At 53.5% G+C, this 20,165-nt stretch overlaps 1 protein-coding gene and 1 long non-coding RNA gene across 9 annotated transcripts; one reads left to right on the top strand and one right to left on the bottom strand.

The window, feature by feature from the left end:
- The first annotated feature begins 945 nt into the window (after positions 1-945).
- ninl (ninein-like) lies at positions 946-20,159 on the top strand. Of its 8 annotated transcripts, XM_086045358.1 has the most exons (30): positions 946-1,071; positions 3,258-3,481; positions 3,867-3,963; positions 4,039-4,232; positions 5,421-5,490; positions 5,961-6,025; positions 6,106-6,195; positions 6,838-7,017; positions 8,538-8,674; positions 8,752-8,892; positions 9,310-9,484; positions 9,967-10,077; positions 10,599-10,685; positions 10,754-10,889; positions 11,396-11,467; positions 11,590-11,687; positions 11,755-11,835; positions 11,899-12,026; positions 12,097-12,234; positions 12,400-13,257; positions 13,459-13,563; positions 13,681-13,750; positions 13,820-13,936; positions 14,053-14,136; positions 14,769-14,864; positions 15,520-15,603; positions 15,693-15,776; positions 15,837-16,001; positions 16,224-16,337; positions 19,680-20,159. In XM_086045358.1, the coding sequence occupies exons 2-30, from the start codon at positions 3,272-3,274 to the stop codon at positions 19,869-19,871; spliced, it is 4,179 nt and encodes a 1,392-aa protein (XP_085901484.1). In that variant the 5' UTR covers positions 946-1,071; positions 3,258-3,271; the 3' UTR covers positions 19,872-20,159. The 8 variants fall into 8 exon arrangements, with proteins under 8 accessions (XP_085901484.1, XP_085901485.1, XP_085901480.1 ...); XM_086045359.1 differs by lacking the exon at positions 12,400-13,257; XM_086045354.1 differs by having other exon boundaries at positions 12,424-13,563.
- LOC147140305 (uncharacterized) lies at positions 3,109-18,694 on the bottom strand. Its single transcript, XR_015088686.1, has 3 exons — positions 17,760-18,694; positions 15,310-15,374; positions 3,109-3,526 (listed from the first exon to the last, which is right to left on the bottom strand). It is a non-coding gene; the product is annotated as an uncharacterized LOC147140305 (long non-coding RNA).
- Positions 20,160-20,165: the final 6 nt, after the last annotated feature.

The following is a 20,165-nucleotide window of genomic DNA, read 5'->3' as shown; positions in this document are numbered from 1 at the left end:
CGTTTGCGGAGTTTACATAAATATATATATATATATATATATATATATATATATATATATATATATAAATAATACAAAAATAAATATTTTAACATTACAATACTGTGAACAATTTTGTATTCATGTTATAAAGTGATCGGCTAATGAATGACATTCAAGGGACCCTGTCACGGGGTCCCCAACAATCCCGGGCTGTGTCCGAATGTGCACACTTCCCTATTTAGCACACTATTACGGGGCGACGCCATTTTGTGGGGGTGTCCGAATGTCCAGGGATGATAAATGTAGGGCACTCAAATTACTCCAAATACACTTAGAAAAGTAGTGTGCATCGATGCAACAGGTCAATATAGACCACAATACATTGGGAGCAGGAAAACAACGTGGAATTAATTCATTTTATTTGAAAATATGTACAAAAAAGAAAATACAATATATATAAATATAAATAAAAATGTAATATACATAGTGTTACATACTGAACGGGGCTATATAGTGAATGAGGGACTACGGAATTAGTGTAAAATTGTATTCGTTGAATAAAGTTTTGTACAAATCGGAACAAGTGTAGACAATAACTAACTACCTAACTAAATGAATAAATACGGTGCTCGATAGCTCGATAGATAGCTAGATAGATAGCTCGATAGATAGATAGATAGATAGACAGACAGACAGGAGGACACTTTTTCCTCGTCATTTCTCAGTTGTCTGGCTTCCCCAAGTGGTCAAAATCTGTCCTGCACCACGCTCACTGGGTGCCGGAAATGGATTCAGAATAAAAGCTCATCTTATAGATGACAAAGAAGACAAACGGCGCTTTAAAGGTTTTTTTTTTTGTTCTGTATTTCAAATAAAGAATTGATAATAAGGCCCAACTTGAGGGCTACTGTTTCTTCGCGCTGCTGTGAGTTGCCCCTTCTAGTTTAGTTCTGGCAAGTGACCGGAAGTAGCATCCACACTTCGAGGACAATTGGCTGACTTTGCCGGTGAACGAGAAGAGAAAGAAGACAACAAGACAAGAAGCTTGGATGAAACAAAAATCATGACAAACAGGTCACCTTGACTGCGGTAAGACGCAACAACTAACTCATTGCCTAGCTCGTTAACCAACTCGTTTACTAAGTAACTCATCAAATGGCAAACTTGTGGTGGTTCGACTTCAATGGAGGACGACACTTCAACTCGGTCCAATTTTAAACGTGTCCAATGTTGTCTTTTTGGACATAGTTTTTTTTTTTAGATTTTGTTTTTCGTTTGTCGAGTTTCTTTTCTTCCCGCCGCGCGCGGCTCGTTTCCCTGGAGACCATCAGCCCCCCAGACCCTCTCACACACACGAACGCGCACACGCATCCACACACGCACACGCACCCCCACGTACACGAACGCGCACGCACGCACGCACACAGAAAATACATTCGAGTCTCACTAAAGCTCATTTCCACCAAGTTATGTTTACAGTCGAGTCGAGCCCCTCATACTCGCGGTTCAGCATGCGGCAATTCACATACTCACAGATTTGTTTCCAATATTTGTTCAGTATTTCTTCACATTTCTGTATTTTTTGCGTTTTCGGCGTTGTTTTTCCCCATTTGGCCCCGTTTTTTTTTCTCGTCAAAAAAGTTTTGTGAATGTTTATCGGTGGTTTTTTTGGGGGGAGAATTTTCAATTTTATCGGCAGATTTTGGCTATTTGCAGGCGGGCCCGGTCCCCGACTGGATAGGTTTTCACAAACACATTTGGAGCCGCGGGAAAATCAGATGCTTTGTCAAAGCACATACTGGATGTTCTTGGGAGCGTCCGTCTCGTATTTGTTAAGCAAAAATCCCAACTGAAATGGATGGTCCATCTGCGGCAAAGTCTGCTTTTGTGTAAGCGTCATCACTCGGAGCACATCAGGCAGGGCACAGAAATGCGGACGACGGCGCCGCCGCCTTTCCGCCATATTGGATGTGGCCACGGAATCTGCTCATTGTGACTTCCGATGACTAAATTGGATCCAAAGTAACAGTTGTGGAGAAAGAAGACTTGCTCCATATCCAAGCAGCAAAGGAAGGAGAAATTTGCCTTCGCCAACCACAAAACACTTGCCATCGCTGGTGTCGGCCCGAAACCTCCCATGTCAAAATGTGGTCAATTTCACATTTTTGCACAAATCCATACAGTGCTCACTGTTCAGAGCACACTTGGGGCCATATTTTTTTTTTTTTTTTTTTACAAATTATTGACCAATGGAAAGTGTTGGAAATGGCTTTCTCTCTTTAACTTTAATAGTTGAGAAAACATGCCATTCTTGGGGTCTCCTGGAAAGTGCGGATTTGGGCACTACGGAAATTCTGCCCTACGCCAACGTGCGGGAATAAAAAAGAAGCAGCAGCAGCCGCCGCCGCCACTCTGCGGTGTGCAAATGTGTGGATTTTAACTCACTGGAACGGTGGCACAACGACCAACTGAAGACAACATCGGCGCAGCTAAGCTAACCTTAACTGCAAGTCAATCTCATTTAGCCTTTCTGAAAAGAATATTTGTGCATTTCTGAAGGTTTGAATTCCACCCTCTATCAATTCAATCTCCTTTTCACACACGGTTTCTCATTTGGCTGAAGCTAATGTCACATCAACACATCAAATGGGCATTTAAAAAAAAACTTTTTTGTTTTGCTCTTCTTTTTGAAATCCATCCTGCACAAGGATTTTGGATGTTTTGAATGGTTGCGATCTGAGATGTTGTGCTTTGTTATGTTGCAGACGGCGACGCCTTCCTTTTGGCCGTCGAGTGTCTTTCAAAGAAAATTGAAATGAAAGAGCATATACTCTGAAGTGTCTAATTGTCGCGGTTTTTAAAACGTTCAAACTCGGTCTCGGCCTTGTTTTCTTGAGTTCTGGATCTCAAATAGTCTGGTCTGGAGCGCAACAATACACGTAGGGTTTGCTAAGGTGATTAGTGTGTATAATGGCCAGTTTTTGGAGGTGTAAGAAAAAAAACGATTGGAGTTGTTACATTTTAAAATCATAACATCCTTAAAATCGCGTCGTATCGCCCCCGCCCCCCACGCGTATCGAAATGCGTATCGAATTGTCTTTTGCGAGAGACGTACGCCAGACATCATTCGGTTTGGCGCTGCTGGCCATTTGTTATTGTTGGAAATTGAATTGTCTTGGATAGTTTGGGCGTTTCGGGCCAGATGACTGGCGGTCGATCTCAGGTGTTAACGTAAGGGTCTCATGTCCGCATAATCCGCTCTCGCGGCATGCCAGCGAGATGCGGCAGCATGGAGGAGGCGGAGCAAAGCGTCTACCTGGCCCAGCTGAAGGCGGAGTTCGACAGCTGCGACACGGCCTCCTCGGGCTTCCTGGGCCCGAAGGAAGTGACGGCGCTGTGCAGGAAGCTGCATCTGGACGCTCAGTTGCCGCTCGTGCTGGACGCGCTGATGGCAGGAGGAGGAGGAGGAGGAGGAGGAGGAGGAGGAGCCTACGCCAGGGTGAGCTCACGGCACACCAACGCTCGTCACCTCAGTCGCCGCCACCTGTAGGGCCGCAAATAGCCATTAGCTCGCTTCTTCTGGCGATGATTTTTTGGGGGCTATAAAACATTGACGATTTCCTTGGCTTTCTTCCAAAACAGGACATGATGGCAAATTGACACTTTCCGCTTTGGTTTGTAACATCCGGCAGAAATGTTGACGATTGTTTTGCAAAGTCAAAGCAGAAGTTTGCAAATGGCTCATTTTGAAAAAAGACAAAGAGAATCCGCTTTCTGATGTGCTGGAAGACGACAGACATCGGAGAAGATCCAATCCGGTCCAAATGTTTGCGGATGACTTGTTGCGCCTGTAGTCCCGTGCGACGCGTGTCTTTGACCCTCAGGTGGACTTTGAGGCCTTCAAAGACAACTTTGTGGAGGTTTTGTCTCGCTCGCCGGACTTGACGTCCGAAGACGACAGCAGCGGCTACCTGCAGCCGGGTGAGGAGCGCTAATGCTAATGCGGGGGGGGCCACGTGACGGCTTTATTGACCTTCCGCACGCGTGTGCACGCAGTTGTCGTCGATGAAGTGAAGCCAAAGTTCGTGAAGGGCGAAAAACGTTACGGCCGGCGCTCGCGTCCCGACGTGACGCCGCCGCGAGCGGCGCAGGACTCGCCGGCGCCGCCGCCGCCGCCCAGCGTGCGCTCGTCGCCGGCCGGGCTCCGCAGGCCCAAAGTGCGGCGAGCATCCTCTCTGGACAGCGCGGAGGTGAGGCGTTGACACGTCACGACGACACACACACGCGGCAGTTTGCGTGTCTTTGTGATTCGTGCTGCATTTCAGTTCAAGGGAGCCTTTTTTTGTCTAAACTATGAATACTGTCCGTGTGGAAGCTTTTGGCACTTTTGGCACGTGGTTCAGGAAGCGCGGTGGCCTCCTTTTTTCTTTGGCCCAAATCAAAGCTTGCAGCTTTCTTGTTGGCCCCTCTGACATTCCACATGTTGCATTCCACTGGCCCAAAAGGGGATGGGCGCAGCAGCACTGCGGTCTTTGGAAGTGGTCCACATCAGGTCCCTCCCTCCCCTGCGCATTCCTGCCGGAGCGCACGGCGGACGGCTACTGAAAAGCGGCGGCGCAAAAGTCTGCCGCTGGCTGGCTGGCTGGCTGGCTGGCTGGCTGGCTGGCTGGCTGGCTGGCTGGCACCTTTGCTCAAGTAGCGCTTGACGTGCTGCGCTGGCTTTCGTGGCTGTCGTTGCAAAATGTCCCAAATGCAATCCCCTTTTTCGATCAAGTTTGCTAAGAAGACGGTGGTCACAAATGCAAAGATTTCATCCGCTGTCAGCTCACGCCTTCTACTGGCGCTTCGAGGTTTTGCCGCGGCATCCTTTCAGTACCGCGATCGAGTAAGGAGCTTCGGTGACACTTTTTTTTTTTCCGCCCCCATAGCGGTACGAACCTCCTGATGCTGCGTCATCAGGCACCGGTGTGAAGCGCCTTGAGTAGCAAAGGTAGAAAAGCGCCATACTATAAGTTACCATCTTCGCCTTTTGGAACGGCGCCATTGCTCCTTTAAGGTTCTCATGCGTGCGATTGTCTTCCAGACGACAACAAAGACACACTTGCTCATCCACCAATCAGCTTTGCTCTCTCTCAAGTCCAACTCACCAAAAAGTGCACTGCTCGTCTTTTTGCCGGCAGCGCGGAAGCCGGCTGCTTTTCGCGTGTCGAGCCTCCTCAAACCGCACACGCAACGCGACACGCACCAGTACGCTCACGTTCGCAGTCAACTTGTCGTCACGAGGGCACAAAGACAAAGTGACGCGCCGCCGCCCGTTGTTCCAAAGTGTTCGCGTGGGCAGATCGAGTAGCACGCCGCGAATACGCGACGGCGCTCGGCGGGACGATGAGCGATGGCGGGAAGACGCCACCAACGCGTGTTGCCCCTTTTGTCTGCAGAGCCTCAAGTCGGACGAGGAGGCGGCAGCAATTCCCGAGGACGCCGCCTCGCCACACTTTCAGCCCAAAGGTACTTGGGACTTTGCGCGCATACTCTTGTCCGTAAGACGGGACGCCCGGAACGGCCTCACGTAGAAAAGCTTCACGCGCCCAAACTGCCACGGTTGGGCATGGAGCTCTGAAAATATCACACGGACAGCCGCCGTATTTGGGCTTTTATGGCCGTCGAGCCTTTTCCTCGGCATGGGCGCTCGGCTCAAAGAAAACGCTTCACGTCCATCAAGTCCAAAACGTTGGACCCATCGTTGGGCTATTTTCAAAGCTCGACCTGGGCGTTCGTTTGGATGACAGCCGATTGCAGTTTTGTCACCACGCTGAGCTTTTTTTTCCCACTTAGGCGAAGCGCTCGCGGGTGAGCTCGGCGGTCGGACGGGGGCGCGCCGCAACGCCGCCTGCAGCGTCCTTGGCCTTAGCATTAGCATTAGCATGGAAAAGTCTCACCCGGCGCGTTCACCCACCAAATGTGTTCCCGTGCCGCAGCTTCCGAGCAACGGGAGGAGGAGTCGGCGTGTCAGCGCCTGATTGGTCCAGAGCCGGGTGCTGGGGTTAGGCTCCGCCCAGCGGCTGATTGCAGGGACAGCTTCCCCGTTCCTGGCTAATGCTGTGCTAACCTTTGACCCCGCAGGTGCGTGACACGTCGGAGGAGGCGGCGCTCGAGCACTTCCGCAACCTTCCGTGTGGCTCCGCCCCCATCCGCTGCTCTACGCCGCACAAGGTCAGCGTCGTCGCACGCGTCGCAGGCTCGATGGACGGCTTTTTGTTCTCGAAATGGAGGCTGTAGAGAAACTGTAGGGGGAATTGATGCAGCCCGGGCCGTCCTCAGATCAAAGTGAGAGCTCAATTCTGGACGCTGCCAGGCGAGGGCGCCATATTGCCACTCCCTTTGACGTAAGCTCAGCGTGCAATGCAACGCCGTTAACGCCATTGGCGAGATTTCATTACAACCGGCGTCAAGGCAAGCAAAGTCAACAGCGTCCAAATAACATCAAAGTCAGCGTTGAAATGGAATTGCTTTTGCTTGAGACGTCATCCCCCAGGAAAGGTTCCAAGGCGCACCCGTAGGCCTCCTCCAATCAGATGCCCGGGCCACAGCTGTCAGACGGCCGGCCAATCGTGTGGGCGGGGCCGAGCGGGTGCGCAGGCTCAGTAGGCTCTAACCAAGCTCTGCGCTTTTTTGAGGGCGGGCCGGTCAGGGCCAGAAGCTCCTCCCCCCCCTCCTGACGGCCAATCTTCTTAACGCCGGTCACCTGAGCGCACATGACACCGGCGGCCATGTTGTTAATCCTCAGTCACGTGCGCAGACTAGTGTGAGGCCAAACGCGCGCCGTGTTCTCTGACCGCCGCGTTCCGCATGCAGACGCCGTCGGAGGACGGCTCGCGGCCGGAGGATTTCTCGCCGCCGCCCTCGCCGCTGACGGCCACGCCGGGTCCCAAAGTCCTCAGCCGGCTGGACGACGGCTCGGGATACGCCAGCCCCGAGAGCGTGCTCGCCCTCTGGAGCGACGAGGGCGTCCGCAACGCTCGTCGCATCCTGCAGGTCGGTCCGTCCGTCCGTCCGTCCGCACGCACCTACCTACCTTCCGATTGACGCAGCGCTGCCTACACATACGAGACCAGTCACTCCACTTTGGACTTTGTCAACATGACGGCCATCGTTCATTTGGGCATTATCCTTTCTTGATTTTTGTATTTTTTCCTTTGACTTGTGAGCACAAACTACAGATGTGAGCACTGTACAGTAGGTATGTCACAATATTCAAATGTCGCAATACAGGGCCACCTCTACTCACGAACGTCTCTTCATACGAAATGTTCAAGTTACGAAACGCCTCAACAGGAAAATATTGCCTCTTGTTATGAAAGAAATGTCAAAATACGAAAGGTAAAAATACAGTGTGGGCTGCTACTCGCATTAGAAACGAGGAAAAGAAAAAAAGGAGAGAATCCTTTTTTTTGTCCATACGAACGATAATAGAAAGGTATGAAAAAGGGATGCCTTTGGTCGATCTCGCCGAAGAATATGACCGCGATGTTCCGACAGTCGCCACGTTATGAAATCAGTTGTTTACAAAACGCCAGGCAAAACCCACTTCTGAGAGAGAACATGAACCAAAGAGGGCAAAAAGCGATCAGGACAGCAATTAAAAGGTAAACGACCATCATTTTTACTCTTTTGCATTATGCACAACTCTCATTTATTGTGCAATAATCTAATGTATTTGTTACATGTTTTGATGCATTTTCATGCTTTATAAAACATTTATGTCTGAATATTGGGGGGCTTGGAAGGGTTTAGGGCATTTACATGGAAAACGCGTCTCTACTTACAACATTTTCGACTTAAGACATTTCCTCCATAACCAATTAAGTAGTAAAGGCACCACTGTACCATAATATCACGACATGAACCTCGCAATACGATACTTTAGAGGATATTGTGGGGAGGTTGGTGATCTATTAAAAAGCTCACGATGCTGTATAAAAGCTCAGGATATTGTATGTAATAAATGAAAAAAAATCACAATATTCAGTTTTTCTACATAACAGCATTCACAAAGAAATAGGCTTTGCCAGTCATGGGCTCCTACTGGCGATTAGTGAGGCTCTTAAAAACAGAGGCGGCATCAAGTTAAACTGCACTAAGAAACGAACCACCAGAGGGTGCTGCAACTGCACAAATGGAAAACAATTTGGGCTTTTAATCAGATTTGCAGCTGTTAATATTGTGACGAGCAGCAAGTTGAATTCTTCACAGGCTCTGGAATGATGTTGTTCCTCTAAAGTGTTTTTAGAAAGTACAATATTGGAGACGCATAGTTTTGTCCTGGAAGCGGGGGTCGTGGCAGGTGATCAGACTTAGTAGCGTGGCGCCAGAACAAACTCGGCTCCTCTTTCAAGGTCACCGTGGTGACAAGGGAAGCACACTCTGCAGCCTAATTCCTATTTGCTGGAGGAGAATTCCTTAATCCGGCTCAGCGGCGAGTCGACGGCGTTACGGTCGCAAATGTGCACGTTTCCTTGGATGAGGTCGGAGGAGTAGCGCGCTTGTTTGTGCAGACGCTGGACTTGCCCGCCGACGAGCGCGTCAGTTTGTGCGAGCTGACGCTGGCCCTGGACAACGAGCTCCTGGGCAGCGGCAACGCGATCCACCAGCTGGCGCTGGTCTGCTACAAGAATGAAATCCAGCACCTGCGGTCAGTTGCCCATCATCCCGGTGGCCGCGGCGCCGCCCGCGCCGCTCGCGCCGCTCACGCCGTCCGTGTGCTTTCAGGGCGCGGCGGGAGCAGGCGGTCGGCCAGCGCGACAAGGCCAAGGCCGACCTGGAGAGGGCCGAGAGCAGGAACCTGCAGCTGCTGCGCGAGGCCGACGAGCGGCTGGCCGGCATGGAGGCGCTCGGCCGCGGCAGGGTCAGGTGAACAAGAAAAATGCAACTTTGGAAAGCCTTCCGCTTTCATGGAGTTAGAAACACTCCGTCAAGCAGTTGGATCGTGTTTGTACGGCCCGCATAAATAGTTTCCAGCTGCGGCCAGAGTGACTGAAAAACTGAAATGGTGAAAACGGGTTGAATGGCGTATCGCCACAAGTAACTGCCACGTGCGTCACTTTTTGCAGCTTTTCCCAATCATTTTCAAACATGCAATGTGCTTTTGAAAATAAATCTCTCCGTTCACTTTACAGGACGCACGGACACACTTTGACATCCGCTATTTTCACGCTGCGTCTTCAACAACTTCTTTTTTTTCCCATGGCCCCCGCGCGCTTGCAGTCACCCACTGGATGCTGCTCCGCGAGCGGTCACGTACGCTTCACGCTGCTCTCTGATTGGCAGAGAGCTGGAGCGGGACTTCCGGGAGCGTCTGGCGGCGCAGCGCGGCCGAGCGGAGCAGGAGAGCGACGCCGCCGCGCAGCAGCTGGAACGGGAAAGCCGAGAACTGCGGCGGCAACTGAGCGTGCTCGGGGCGCGGGAGGCGGAGCTACGGGAGGAGCTCGGTGCTGCCGCGCAGGTGCGTCCATCGTTAACCGCGCCCACCTCACCTTACATCCACTTTGGTGGTGTTGTGCTTTTAAAGACAATGGAGCACAAGTAAGAAGGAGCAGCAATAATGCGGGGCGGCTTACGGGTCCAAGCGCACGGGAAGATGCTCACACCTGACCAAAGGCGTGTCAACGGACAACCCGGCTGACTGTGGCGCGCTAGGCCGCGCCCCCTAGAAGCACGACATGAACGTTGAGACGTTTGCCTTAATTACATCTTCTAAAACTGTTTTTCTTTACACTCTTTTCAAATTTTCTCGTCCCTTCCAAAATGGAATGAGAAAAAAGGTGGGACGGGGGGGGGGGGGGGGGGGGCGGGGGCTTTGAGGTTAATTTCTGTGGGGAAAAGCGGTTGGCTCTCCAAGTCAGGTAGAAGCCCCCCACGGGTTCTCGTTCAGCATCCTCGGCTGCCTCCCGCCTTAAGCCCGATTGTCGTCGTCGTTGCGCTTAGGAGAAGGCTCGCCTGGAGGAGGAGCTTGCGGACGCCAAGCGCGGGCTGAGCGAGGCGGAAAAGGGCGCCCGACGTCTGCGCGCCGACTTGAAGCAGCTGCTGCACCACAAGGTGACGCAACCGACACAAAAGAAAACATTGCCAAATGGCCATTTGTCCGTGTGGGCCAATTCACAGCCGCATTGATCATTTTCGATTATTGAAGTGACAAGCCGAGATAATCTTGCTCCTCAACTCAAAAGCGGTGCCGATCTGCGATCCAAAGTGACACAACGCCGTCATCTGCTGGCATGTGCTCGTCACTACGGTTATGTATGTTAAGGGGCAGATCGACTAAGGCTTGTCTGCTTTCTGCTCCGTTTCATTTGAGCCCAGAGAGCATTTGTATTCAATATTGTTTTGTTTTTTATGTAAATGAATGAAAAAAAAAAAAGCGCCGGGATTAGGCCGGCGTCGGTGTCAAATAAGGCTTTTTGTCATCATCGAGCCGAGCCGCTTGAAGCGAAGCGTGCCGTTGCCGTTGTAATCGGAGCCGTCGTCCCTCCTGGCAAACAAATGAGACGCGGTGTCAGGCGACCTCTCGTCAAAGATGGAGGAGGGCCCGCCCACATGACCTTTCATCCGATTGGCAGTTCGGCAGCTTGGACGCCGTGGACGCGGCGCTCAACCCCGAAGACAGAGTCGCCCGACTCCTGGAAGACCGCGAGCGCCAGTGCAGAGTAAGACCGGCGCACCTTCATTTGCTGCGCTGGGACGGGACGCGAGTGTGCTTTCGTGATGCCTTCAGGAGCTGCGGGACAAAAACGACGAGCTGACCTCCGAGTTGGAGTCGCTAAGGAGCCGCAGGAGGAGCCGCGGGAAGTCGGCGCGCGCCGCCGCGCTGGGCCGGTCCGCGGCGCCGTCGAGCGGCGAGTCCGACGCTGGTGAGCCTCCTCCCTCGGCCTCTGCGCACTAACGCCGCCCTGGCGGCAGGTGGCGCCGCCTGACGCGCGTGCTTTGGAATTTCATGGACTTGGGAATCCCTTTGAGTAGCTCGCTTCAAATATGCCAAAAGCTGACCCGCGTTGGAGCGCGTCCTTCCGGAAGTCAAAGACACGACGAGGGCAAAGCCGTGGCAAAAATCCGACATCCCAACTGAAATTGGTCACTTGAAACTATTCAGAGGGGCTTTCGGAAGAAAGCCTTGTGTATGAAAGGCTGGCGTCAAGTTGCCAGCCCGACTTGGCCCGCCACTCAAAAAGACAGCGACAACACAGGTCGGCTTTCGGTGCAACTAAGTGGCGTCATCGCAAACTGGCTTCCAGTTCCTGCTCTGCCTGTCGGGCGGGCGGGATGAGGCGGGCGCGCGCGGGGAACACGTCTGCTGCAGACGGCCTCTCGCGGCTTCTGTTGACCATGACGTCCGCTGAACAACTTTTGTCCTTTTCAGACGATGCCGACATGAAGCGCGGCTCGTCTTCTCCTCGCGGCGGCGGCGGCGGCGGCCAGCCGGGTGACACAAGTCAGTTCTTCTCATTTTCTCTTTCAACAGCGAGTCTTTCCCTCCTAATTGTGTCGAGAGCAGAAATGAGCGGGCCGGCCCGTACGTACGTGGCGCTTGACTTTTGACGGCTCGATTGACAGCGGCGGCCGTCAGCATCGAGACGGAATTTGCGCTGGAGAAGTTGAAGAGCAAACACAAGCGGGAGATCCGGCAGCTCAACGTCCAGATGGAGACGCAGGTAGACCAACACGCTTGACCTCCGCGTACGCCGCTCGTCCTCGGGTCAACTGCGTCCTCGTCCTCAGGTCAACTACTACGAGCGCAGTCTGGACAGGATGAGGCAGAGCATGGAAGTGGAACGCAAAGACATCGCTCAGGCCTTCAAGGTGAAGCGCTCTCCTCTAACGCGTCCTCTAACGCGTCCTCTAACGCGTCCTGTCGCCTTCCAGCTGGAGATCAGCGAGCTGGAGGAGCAGAAGGCGGAGGCGGAGCGTCAGGTCAAGGTCCTGAAGGAGGCGCTGGACAAACTTGACAATCGGCTCCAGCGAGGCGGCTGGTCTTCCGAGCAGGAGCGCAGGTGAGCAAGACGACGGCCGCCGCCGCCGCCGCCGCATTGTCGGACGTGACGTCAGGACTTGACTTCCCAGGATGCAACGGGAGCGAGCCGACTCGGAGCAGAACTTCGCCCGAGAGATCGGAAACCTGGTCCGGGGGCTGAGTGCTGAGAAGGACCAGCTGGAGGCGGAGCTTAAGCTCAAGATGGACCAGGAAGTCATGACGCTCAGGTGGGTGTTCCCAAGCACTTGCCGTCCTTTGCTGTTCCGCTTCTTCCGGCTTTTGGCTTTTTTTTCTTGGTTTGCGACTTGCTCGCTTGTTGTCTGTCTGCTTTTGTTCATTTGAGTGTGGGTTTCTTGTTTGCTTTGCCGTTGCCGTTGTCGTTGTGGCTTCAGGTCACGTTGTGGCCTTGTGAGCAGGGAGGAGGAGGAGGCGGCGCCGGAGCCCTCGCAGGTGAAGCCGCATCACGGCCGAGGGCGGCGCCGCCTGCCGCTGCGGCGCAGGTGGGACAAGAGGAGGCGGCCGGAGCGGGAGCAACCGCTGCGCCGGCAAAAGACCGGGACGGAGCAGCAACATCTCCGGCTGCAAAAGAGGAGGCAGGAGGAGAAGAGGGGGCTGCAAGAGAAGGAACATGTCCAGATGGAGCAGCACAAACATCTCCCGGAAGAAAAGAGGAGGCCGGAGGAGGAGGAGGAGGCGCAACCCCTGCAGCAGGAGGCGCAGGCCTGCGGGCGGCCTTCTCCGCCAAACGAGGCGCTCCGACACTCCGACGGCGACCTCGGAGCGGAGGAGACCGTCTCCCGGCCGCGGTCTCTGACGTCAGGCGACGCCTTCGAGCGGGAGGAGCCGGCCCGGCCGCCGAAGCTCGGCGACCGGCAGCTCCTCCGTCCCGAGGCCCCGCGGGAGCGGGCCGCGGGCCCCCGTGGGCCCCGTGTCCGGCTCCTGCGGGAGGCCCTGGAGCGGGAGCGCGGCACCGTCGGGCGGCTGCGCCGCATTCTGGAGCAGCAGCAGCAGCAGGAGGAGGAGGAGGAGGAGGAGGTGGCCCGCTTGAGCCAGGAGAAGCGCGGCTACATGGCCGTGGCCGACCAGCTCTCCGCTCAGATTGTGGAGATGGAAGAGGAGATGGAAGCTCTGCGGGAGAAGAGCAACCGACGCCTCTTTGAGCGGGACAAGCACAAGATGAAGATTGCGCAGATGGAAAAGCTGGTCCTGCTGCTCCAGGACCCGGACCGGGACCGCACGGCTCCTCCGAGGTTTGTGGAGCACGATGCCGCTCCCTCAGACCGTAAGCGCCATGATCACGCTGTCCCGCGATGCAGCTCAGCTCTCATCGTCATCGTCGTCGTCGTCGTCGTCGTCGTCACCGTCACTAACCCAATCCCCAGAATGGACGTCTTGGAGCTTCGTGGTTTTACAACGCACCTGCGTTCCCTAATTTGTGCGTGCGTGTGCAGGACCCATCTGGAGGAGGCGCACTCTGACAACGGCGCCTTGCACGAGCGTCTCTGCGTCTTGCAGCAGGAAGTTGACAAGCTGGACGATGAGGTGGCCAACAAGAGGCCAGTGAACTCGCCACCTTTGCGCAAAGCGTTGCCGGCTAACGCGGCGCTAGCTAGCCACGGGTCTTTGACTTGGATGTTTCTCTGCTAACGGGCTCTTTGACTTGCTTGGTCCAGGAGGAAGTTGGAGGAGATGGAGCAGCATCGCGAGAGCAGCAGACAGGAAGCGGAACGCCTCCGCCAGGAGGTGAGAGCGTGCCCCAGTGACCTCTGACCCTTGATGGCGTGTGACCTCTGACCCGTGCGCTCGTGTCAGACGGCGGCGTACCGACAGGAAGTGGTCACCCTGAGCGGCAGGAACGCCGAGCTGAGCGCCGCCAACGCCGAGCTGAGCGCGCGCCAGCGAGAATGGCGGGAGGGACACGAGGCCCGGGTGAGGAGGGGAGGAGAGGGGAGGGGAGGGGAGGGGAGGGCGCGCCTCGGACGCGCCGGGATGTGGCCGGGTGCGCCTTCCAAAATAAAAGCCGCCGCTTCCCGTGCTGCCTTCAGGTGCGGAAACTGCAGGAAGAGGCGGAGCTTGAGCAGGAGCAGAAGCTGCGCCTGGAGGAGGAGCTTGGCGGCTGCAAGCGCAAGGTCGGGCGAGTCGCGCCGCTTCCGGCCGAGCTAGCTTAGCCTAGGCGCGGCTACCGGGTGCCTTCGGATAACCAGCGAGTCGACTGGCCGTCAAGTGTCAACTTGCGAGAGGGGCGGCGTTTTGCGGCGGTGAACTCGCTCGCCTTTTGACTACAAGCGGCAGCTCGCCGACATTTCGACCAGACTTTGAGGCTTTGAGCTGCCTTTTGCCATTCCCAGCTGAAGCTTAAAAATGGCCCCCTGGCCTAATGCTAACATTGAATTGTACTCAATTCAATGGTACTCCAAGGTGGTGAAACGCAACTGAATAAGAGGGGAACAATTGTGACTCCTGTGGAGAGTGCTTTTCTTTCCTCATTTTTTACACAGTACACTTCCATTCATCCAGTGGGGAATTTGAGGTCCGGGTTTTGAGTAACTCGAAAGAATGTGGTCATGAGACAAATTCAACTCCTATGTCAGGGCATCATCACACGGTGTCCAACGTGTCTCTAGATTTAAAAAGTATGGGTGGGGCTTCATTTTGTTGCCCAGAAAGAGTGCTTTGCCGCCATCCCGTGGCACGGAAAAGCAATCGCAAGTCTTTTTGGTGGGGTGGCGAGCTTGTCATGGAATGTTCTCCTGCACCTTAGCTGAGAGAGATGGAGGCGGAGCTCAGCACGGCGGCGGCCGAGAGGCGGACGATGGCGGCGGAGCTCCGGAGAGAAGCCGCACTTGGCGACGAGAGGGTAAGTCGACTGCGTGACACGGAAGGAAGTCGCTCGCGTTTTCTTGTTTCAGAAGTGTCCGACCTGCGCGGGAAGGTGAAAACGCCCCCAAACGTGCGCTGCGCCGTGATTGGCTGTTGGCCGGGCTTCGGCCACGGCTATCAATCGGCTCTACGTGGCCGAAGCCGGAGGGCGGCCATTGTTACTGACAACTTTCGAGCCTGAAAAGACTGTCATCAGTCATCGGTGCGAGTTTTACGCTCGGATCCCCGCATGCACGTACGGGAGCTTCTCAAAGAATGAACTTCTCGGTTTGCATCGAGCCTCGGGACTGGATTATCTCAGTAGGGCCGACGCAGGTTCGCTTCACGTCTCACAGCAAATGTTGCCCGTGATGCGGACGAACCTTGGAGTAGCTCTCCGAGATGCATCTTCAAAAAGAGACAATTTCAAATCGCATTCTTACCGAGAGAGGAAACAAACGTGCTTGTGGCGCTTCTCCCGGGATGATTGGCGGTCCGCGCGTTTTGGCTGCAGAGACAGAAAATAACACCGTATAATAAACAACGTGGACAAGTCGACGTATTCAAGTCAGGCGGGCTTAGCGAGTGGCGACGCAAGGCGGCCACCCGCGGCTCCGCTTCTGCCTCAGCGCCTTTGTCTGCTTTGGTGGCAGGCGGAAGAGGCGCAGTCCAACAACAGGAAGTTGATGAAGGACAACGAGGAGAAAGACGAGCACAACCAGCGGCTACTGGATCAGGTCGGTGTGCGTGTGCGTGCGCGTGCGTGCGCGCGCGCGCCAACTTGTCTGCGTGCATGCCTAATGCACGCATGCGTGTGTGTGTTCAGGTGCAGCAGCTGCTCCAGGATCAGCAGAAGCTGAGCACACAGGTGGCGCGCACGCACGTTGCCTGGACGCAGGCCGAGGGGCAGGTCAGACAACCTCCGGCGGCATCGGCGTCGGCGCCGCGGTAACGCCTCCCCCTCGCACAGGCTGACGCGGCGCTCGGTCTGGTGCGGCGGGAAGGGGCGGGGCTGAGGGAGAGGGCAGAGCAGCTGCTGGCTCGGCTGCAGGAGGAGCAGAGGCGGAGTCTGCGGCTGGAGGAGGAGCTACGGCTTTGTGCTCGCCAGAGCTCCGCCCGCATCAGCCTCAAGGAGGTGAGCGGCTTACCCAAATTTGAACTAGCCAGTGAGTAGCATAGCTGCGTGCTCACCAACCAACAGGTAAGCAACTTCGCTAAACGGTAGGCAAGTAGCTTAGCTGCGCGCAAACTAGCAGCAGGTGAGCAACTTAGCCAGGAAGCGCTAACTAGCAGTAGGCTAACCGCTGAACCTAATCTGTGCCATCTTAGCGCTCAGACTAGCTTGCGTTTCGTTTAGGAGCAGCACGAAAAGGCGCTGGCGGCCGCGCGGCACAAGTCGCAGGAGCTGGAAGTCAAGCTGAGGGCTTCTCGCGCCGTCCTGCACGAGAAGGTCCAGCAGCTCCAACAGCAGGTCAGTCGCTCATCTTTCCGCAGCAACGTGACAAGTTGTGCAATTTTTTTTTTTTTTTCCTCCACAAAAAGATAAAGTGAGCCTCAAAAATAGATGACTGACATCCATGATCTAGTCTTCGGCCCGTCTCGCCAGTAAACAAACGAGGGGAAAAAATACAATTGACGATTGAAATATGGGAGCTATTCTGCTTTGGAGCGAGTGACGCCGCTTGAAACGGCTCATTTCGCCCCCGTACGAGCTATTTGGTGGATATTTGCGACTGCCGGGCTGATCCGCCGCGTGGAGGGGACATGCTGACAAAATGATCAAGTTGTGCTCCGGCTTTTTGACCGGATTTTCTTTTGCCGATATCGCACAAAATCGCACACGGAATCGGTCATTTGATTTTCGGGTCACTCGCAGCCAAACAAAGCGGCGTCACTCTTGCATCTCGGCGCACTTGCCTTCAATCCACATCGCACACGTTGGATGTCTAGACAGATAAGCACAACTCTTAATAAAACTTCATTTGACCCAAAAGGAGCTTGGGAAAAGAAAAGGTCCCAAGATTATAGCACATAAATCCCGCGTCCTTCACACCCCGATGAACATCAAATATGTGCGTTGTGAGTTGCGCTGCTTGCATACGATCCATTTCCGAAGGGGTCGATAGCGCGGTGACATTACGTCAAGCCGGACCACATGATGCCGGCGCGCACAGTCTCACGTTGGCAACATTCACATTTTGACACAGTCTCCTAGGGCTGGGACGATCCACTTTTGTCCCAATCCGATACGGATTCCGAGACTTGGGTTGCCATCCGATATGTATTGCGATACTTAAATATTTTAAAAATATATATTAATCCAAACTATGGCGTGTGTTTCCAAAGTTTGAACTTAAGTGCCATTTTTTCAAGTGTCACGATTGAAAAGTGCATAAACTGTTCCTGATACACAGGAGTGCAATAGATAGAACTCCATTCACAAAGCTGAACTTTAAGGACCGCTAGTGTTTCAAAAGCATGTTACAGAACGTGCAAAAGATAACATGAGGTAGCAAAAGTATCTCTACTTCATCAACGTGTCCATACTTGGTATCGGCATAACAAGTATGGTGACACACTCGGTTTTTTCCCAGCCCTACAAGCCCTACAGTCTCCTCGTGACACTGGCACGCTAATGCCGTCACTAATTTGAGAAGACTTATTTTGGAGCTTGCGCTGGCCACCGCGAGTCTGTCTAGCGTAGCAGGCTGGATTTGTAGCCCAAATCCGCGGGAGATGTTACTTTACTTTTCAACCTTTTAGTGGCCCCAAAAATAAAACAGCCAATGGAATCACAATGGGAAATGACATCCGACAGGACGTATGTTGCCTAAAGCGCTTCAGCAAGCAGCAAATGCACTTTGAAGGCGCGGACTGCAAGGCAGCAACGTACTTGCAACTCCAGGATCCCTCGCCGTACACTGTCAAACGGCAGAAGACAGGTTGCTCTTCCAATTCCTCTCAACCGCTGGCTTATCCTTTTGCACCAAATTGAAATCCTGCCAGCGGTTGGTTACTTTGCCGTGACCGCCAACTCTCCCGCGAGCCTAATTTTGCCGTGAACGGCTCCGCTTGGCGACTCTCCTTTAGCCACGAATCGCCTGTTTGACCGCGATTGCAGTAGGTTGGCCGTCAATTGATTATTTTAGCGGGACGTGGAGGCTGCCGCGTTCTGGCGTAGGCATTAACCGACTCCCGATTCCAGCTGTGGCCCTCGCGCAACGTTGTCAGCCCGCTCATTTTGTGTTCCTATCTGCAGATTCGTCACAAACTAGAAACACGTTAAAGGAAAAACAACCCCCGACTGGCTGCAAGAAATTGTAAGCCCGGTAAAAAAAGTCAAACAACCATCATAATAGAGTAAAAATAAATAAATAAATAATGAAATTAAAAACGCAGAGCGGTAATTGAGCCCGTGACGCGAAGGAATAAAGCAGCACCTTCGGGTAGAGCGCTCCGCCCACGACATCACGAGCTGGCACGCTTTAGCTGGCGCAGAATTTGTATTTAGTTGTCCGCAGTTCTCGCGCGATTCCCGGCAAAAAGTGCGAGGGGGAAAAAAAAACATTCTCACTGTGTGAGGGAGTGAGAGGACCTCTTAGCTGTTGGGCCTCTACACGCCAATCCGAGTTCGGCCGTCATCGCCAATTGTCGCGTCGGCCTCGAAGTCGACTCATCGGACCGGAAAATGACGGAAGACCCACTGCAAAAGCCTACCGAGACGCTAACTAACTCCGGACCTTGTGCGCATGCGTGAGAATGGTTTTTTTTTTCTTCTTTTTTTTTTCGTTTTTCTGTCCGGCTAGTGTCTATGGAGGAAACATGAAAAATGAGCAAAATTCTTCTTTTTTTTATGGTTTTATGGCGGTTGGCAAGAAACTGTCAGGTGAGCGAGTCAATGAGTGAGCTTGAATTTGTTCTGAGGAATAGTTTCAATTTTCACAGTTTGGCCTCACTCGTCAATTCCCGTTCTTGTCCAGTGCACAGATTCGCTAGCTAACAGGCAGCCAAATCACAGCAATCATTCATCCCGACACGATTCTACATGTTGAATCGGCCAAACGTGACCAAAGTCGTTGTGCGCCACGCCAAAAACAGACGCCGTGTACCGACGTGTGTAGAGGCAACTCGCTCTTGAATTCTTGAGCGATTTTGACGCAGATTGATTGTTCCAAACACTAGACGCGCATCTATGATACAAGCCACGTGCCTCATTTTAAAATGTGTCATTTCAACACGGCAGACACTCAGAGTGACGGCTCTATCTGTGTTTTGTCTATCGATATGTATGCGCCAACGGCCACCTACTTGAAATGTAGCTACGGATTTTGCTTCCTTTTTCGAAAGGATCGTCAGCCCCCCGTCCTATTTGAAAATGTCTTGCGCGGCTTGGCAACTTGTGGCGCTGTTGACGTTTGAACTCACAACCGAGAAATAAGCCAAATTGCGGGAGTTGCATTTTAGGGGGCGTCAGTGCTCTTGTGCGGCACGACTGGCCACGGGCCACGTGTCACGTGACTCGTAGACGGGCATTCCCGTGCAGTTACAAGAAACATGACAGCCTACGATTTGTTTGAAATACTGATATGAAGTTGAAAACTACACATTCATGTGCTATCCAACAACATTCGGTCCTTCCGCGATGCAGTCTTTTGATGACGGCGTTGAAAGTGACGCTTGCTATTTTGATGCGGCGCGGGATACCGTAATGCCGGCCAACACGACGACGTGCACGCTTTTCAATGGCTCACTGAGATTTGATGGCGCCGGTGCCTTTCTTATCGGTGGCGGCGGGCCGTCCTCTCGCCCACAGATGGCGAAGAACGTCAAGTCGAGCGTGATGCTGAAGGAGCTCTACGTGGAGAACTCGCAGCTCATGAAAACACTGCAGCTGACTGAGCAGCGCCACAAAAACGCCCAGAAGGACAAAACGGTGCTGGAGGAGAAGGTCGCCGCCCTCAACCAGCTGCTCGGGGACATCGTGCCGGCCGCGCTCCACGCGTAGGCGCCTTCCTTCACCTTAGCTACTCTTTCGTGTCCGAACAAGACCTGTTGGGATCCCAAAGTTGCATGGAAAGGCTCTTTTTAGTGTCGCGTCGACAATCATGTTCCAAGAAAAGGATGTTTTTAGCAGCTGCGCGTTGGCCAACGCGGCGTGACGTGGCGCTAGGGTCAGGTGACGCGCTATCCCAGGATATTCTTCTTCTCATGCCTCAATTTGAGTTTGCTCGGAATTCCATGTTTGCCACCCAAAAAGTCCCGTCATTCCTAATAAAACATTGAAGAAAAACAAGTCCTT

Source organism: Filicampus tigris, chromosome 11 (genome assembly GCF_054856515.1).
Source record: "Filicampus tigris isolate MCC_2025a chromosome 11, RoL_Ftig_1.0, whole genome shotgun sequence".
Classification (NCBI taxonomy): domain Eukaryota; kingdom Metazoa; phylum Chordata; class Actinopteri; order Syngnathiformes; family Syngnathidae; genus Filicampus; species Filicampus tigris.
The sequence above is the reverse complement of the archived record's forward strand: the minus strand, read 5'-3'. Positions and strand labels throughout refer to the sequence as shown.

Bases quoted from the DNA above. Each gene is read 5' to 3' on its own strand.
- ninl (XM_086045353.1), top strand. From the start codon at position 3,272: ATGGAGGAGGCGGAGCAAAGCGTCTACCTGGCCCAGCTGAAGGCGGAG. The intron at 3,482-3,866 runs GTGAGCTCACGG...TTTGACCCTCAG, and splicing joins GAGGAGGAGCCTACGCCAGG to GTGGACTTTGAGGCCTTCAA. The intron at 15,604-15,692 runs GTCGGTGTGCGT...GTGTGTGTTCAG, and splicing joins ACCAGCGGCTACTGGATCAG to GTGCAGCAGCTGCTCCAGGA.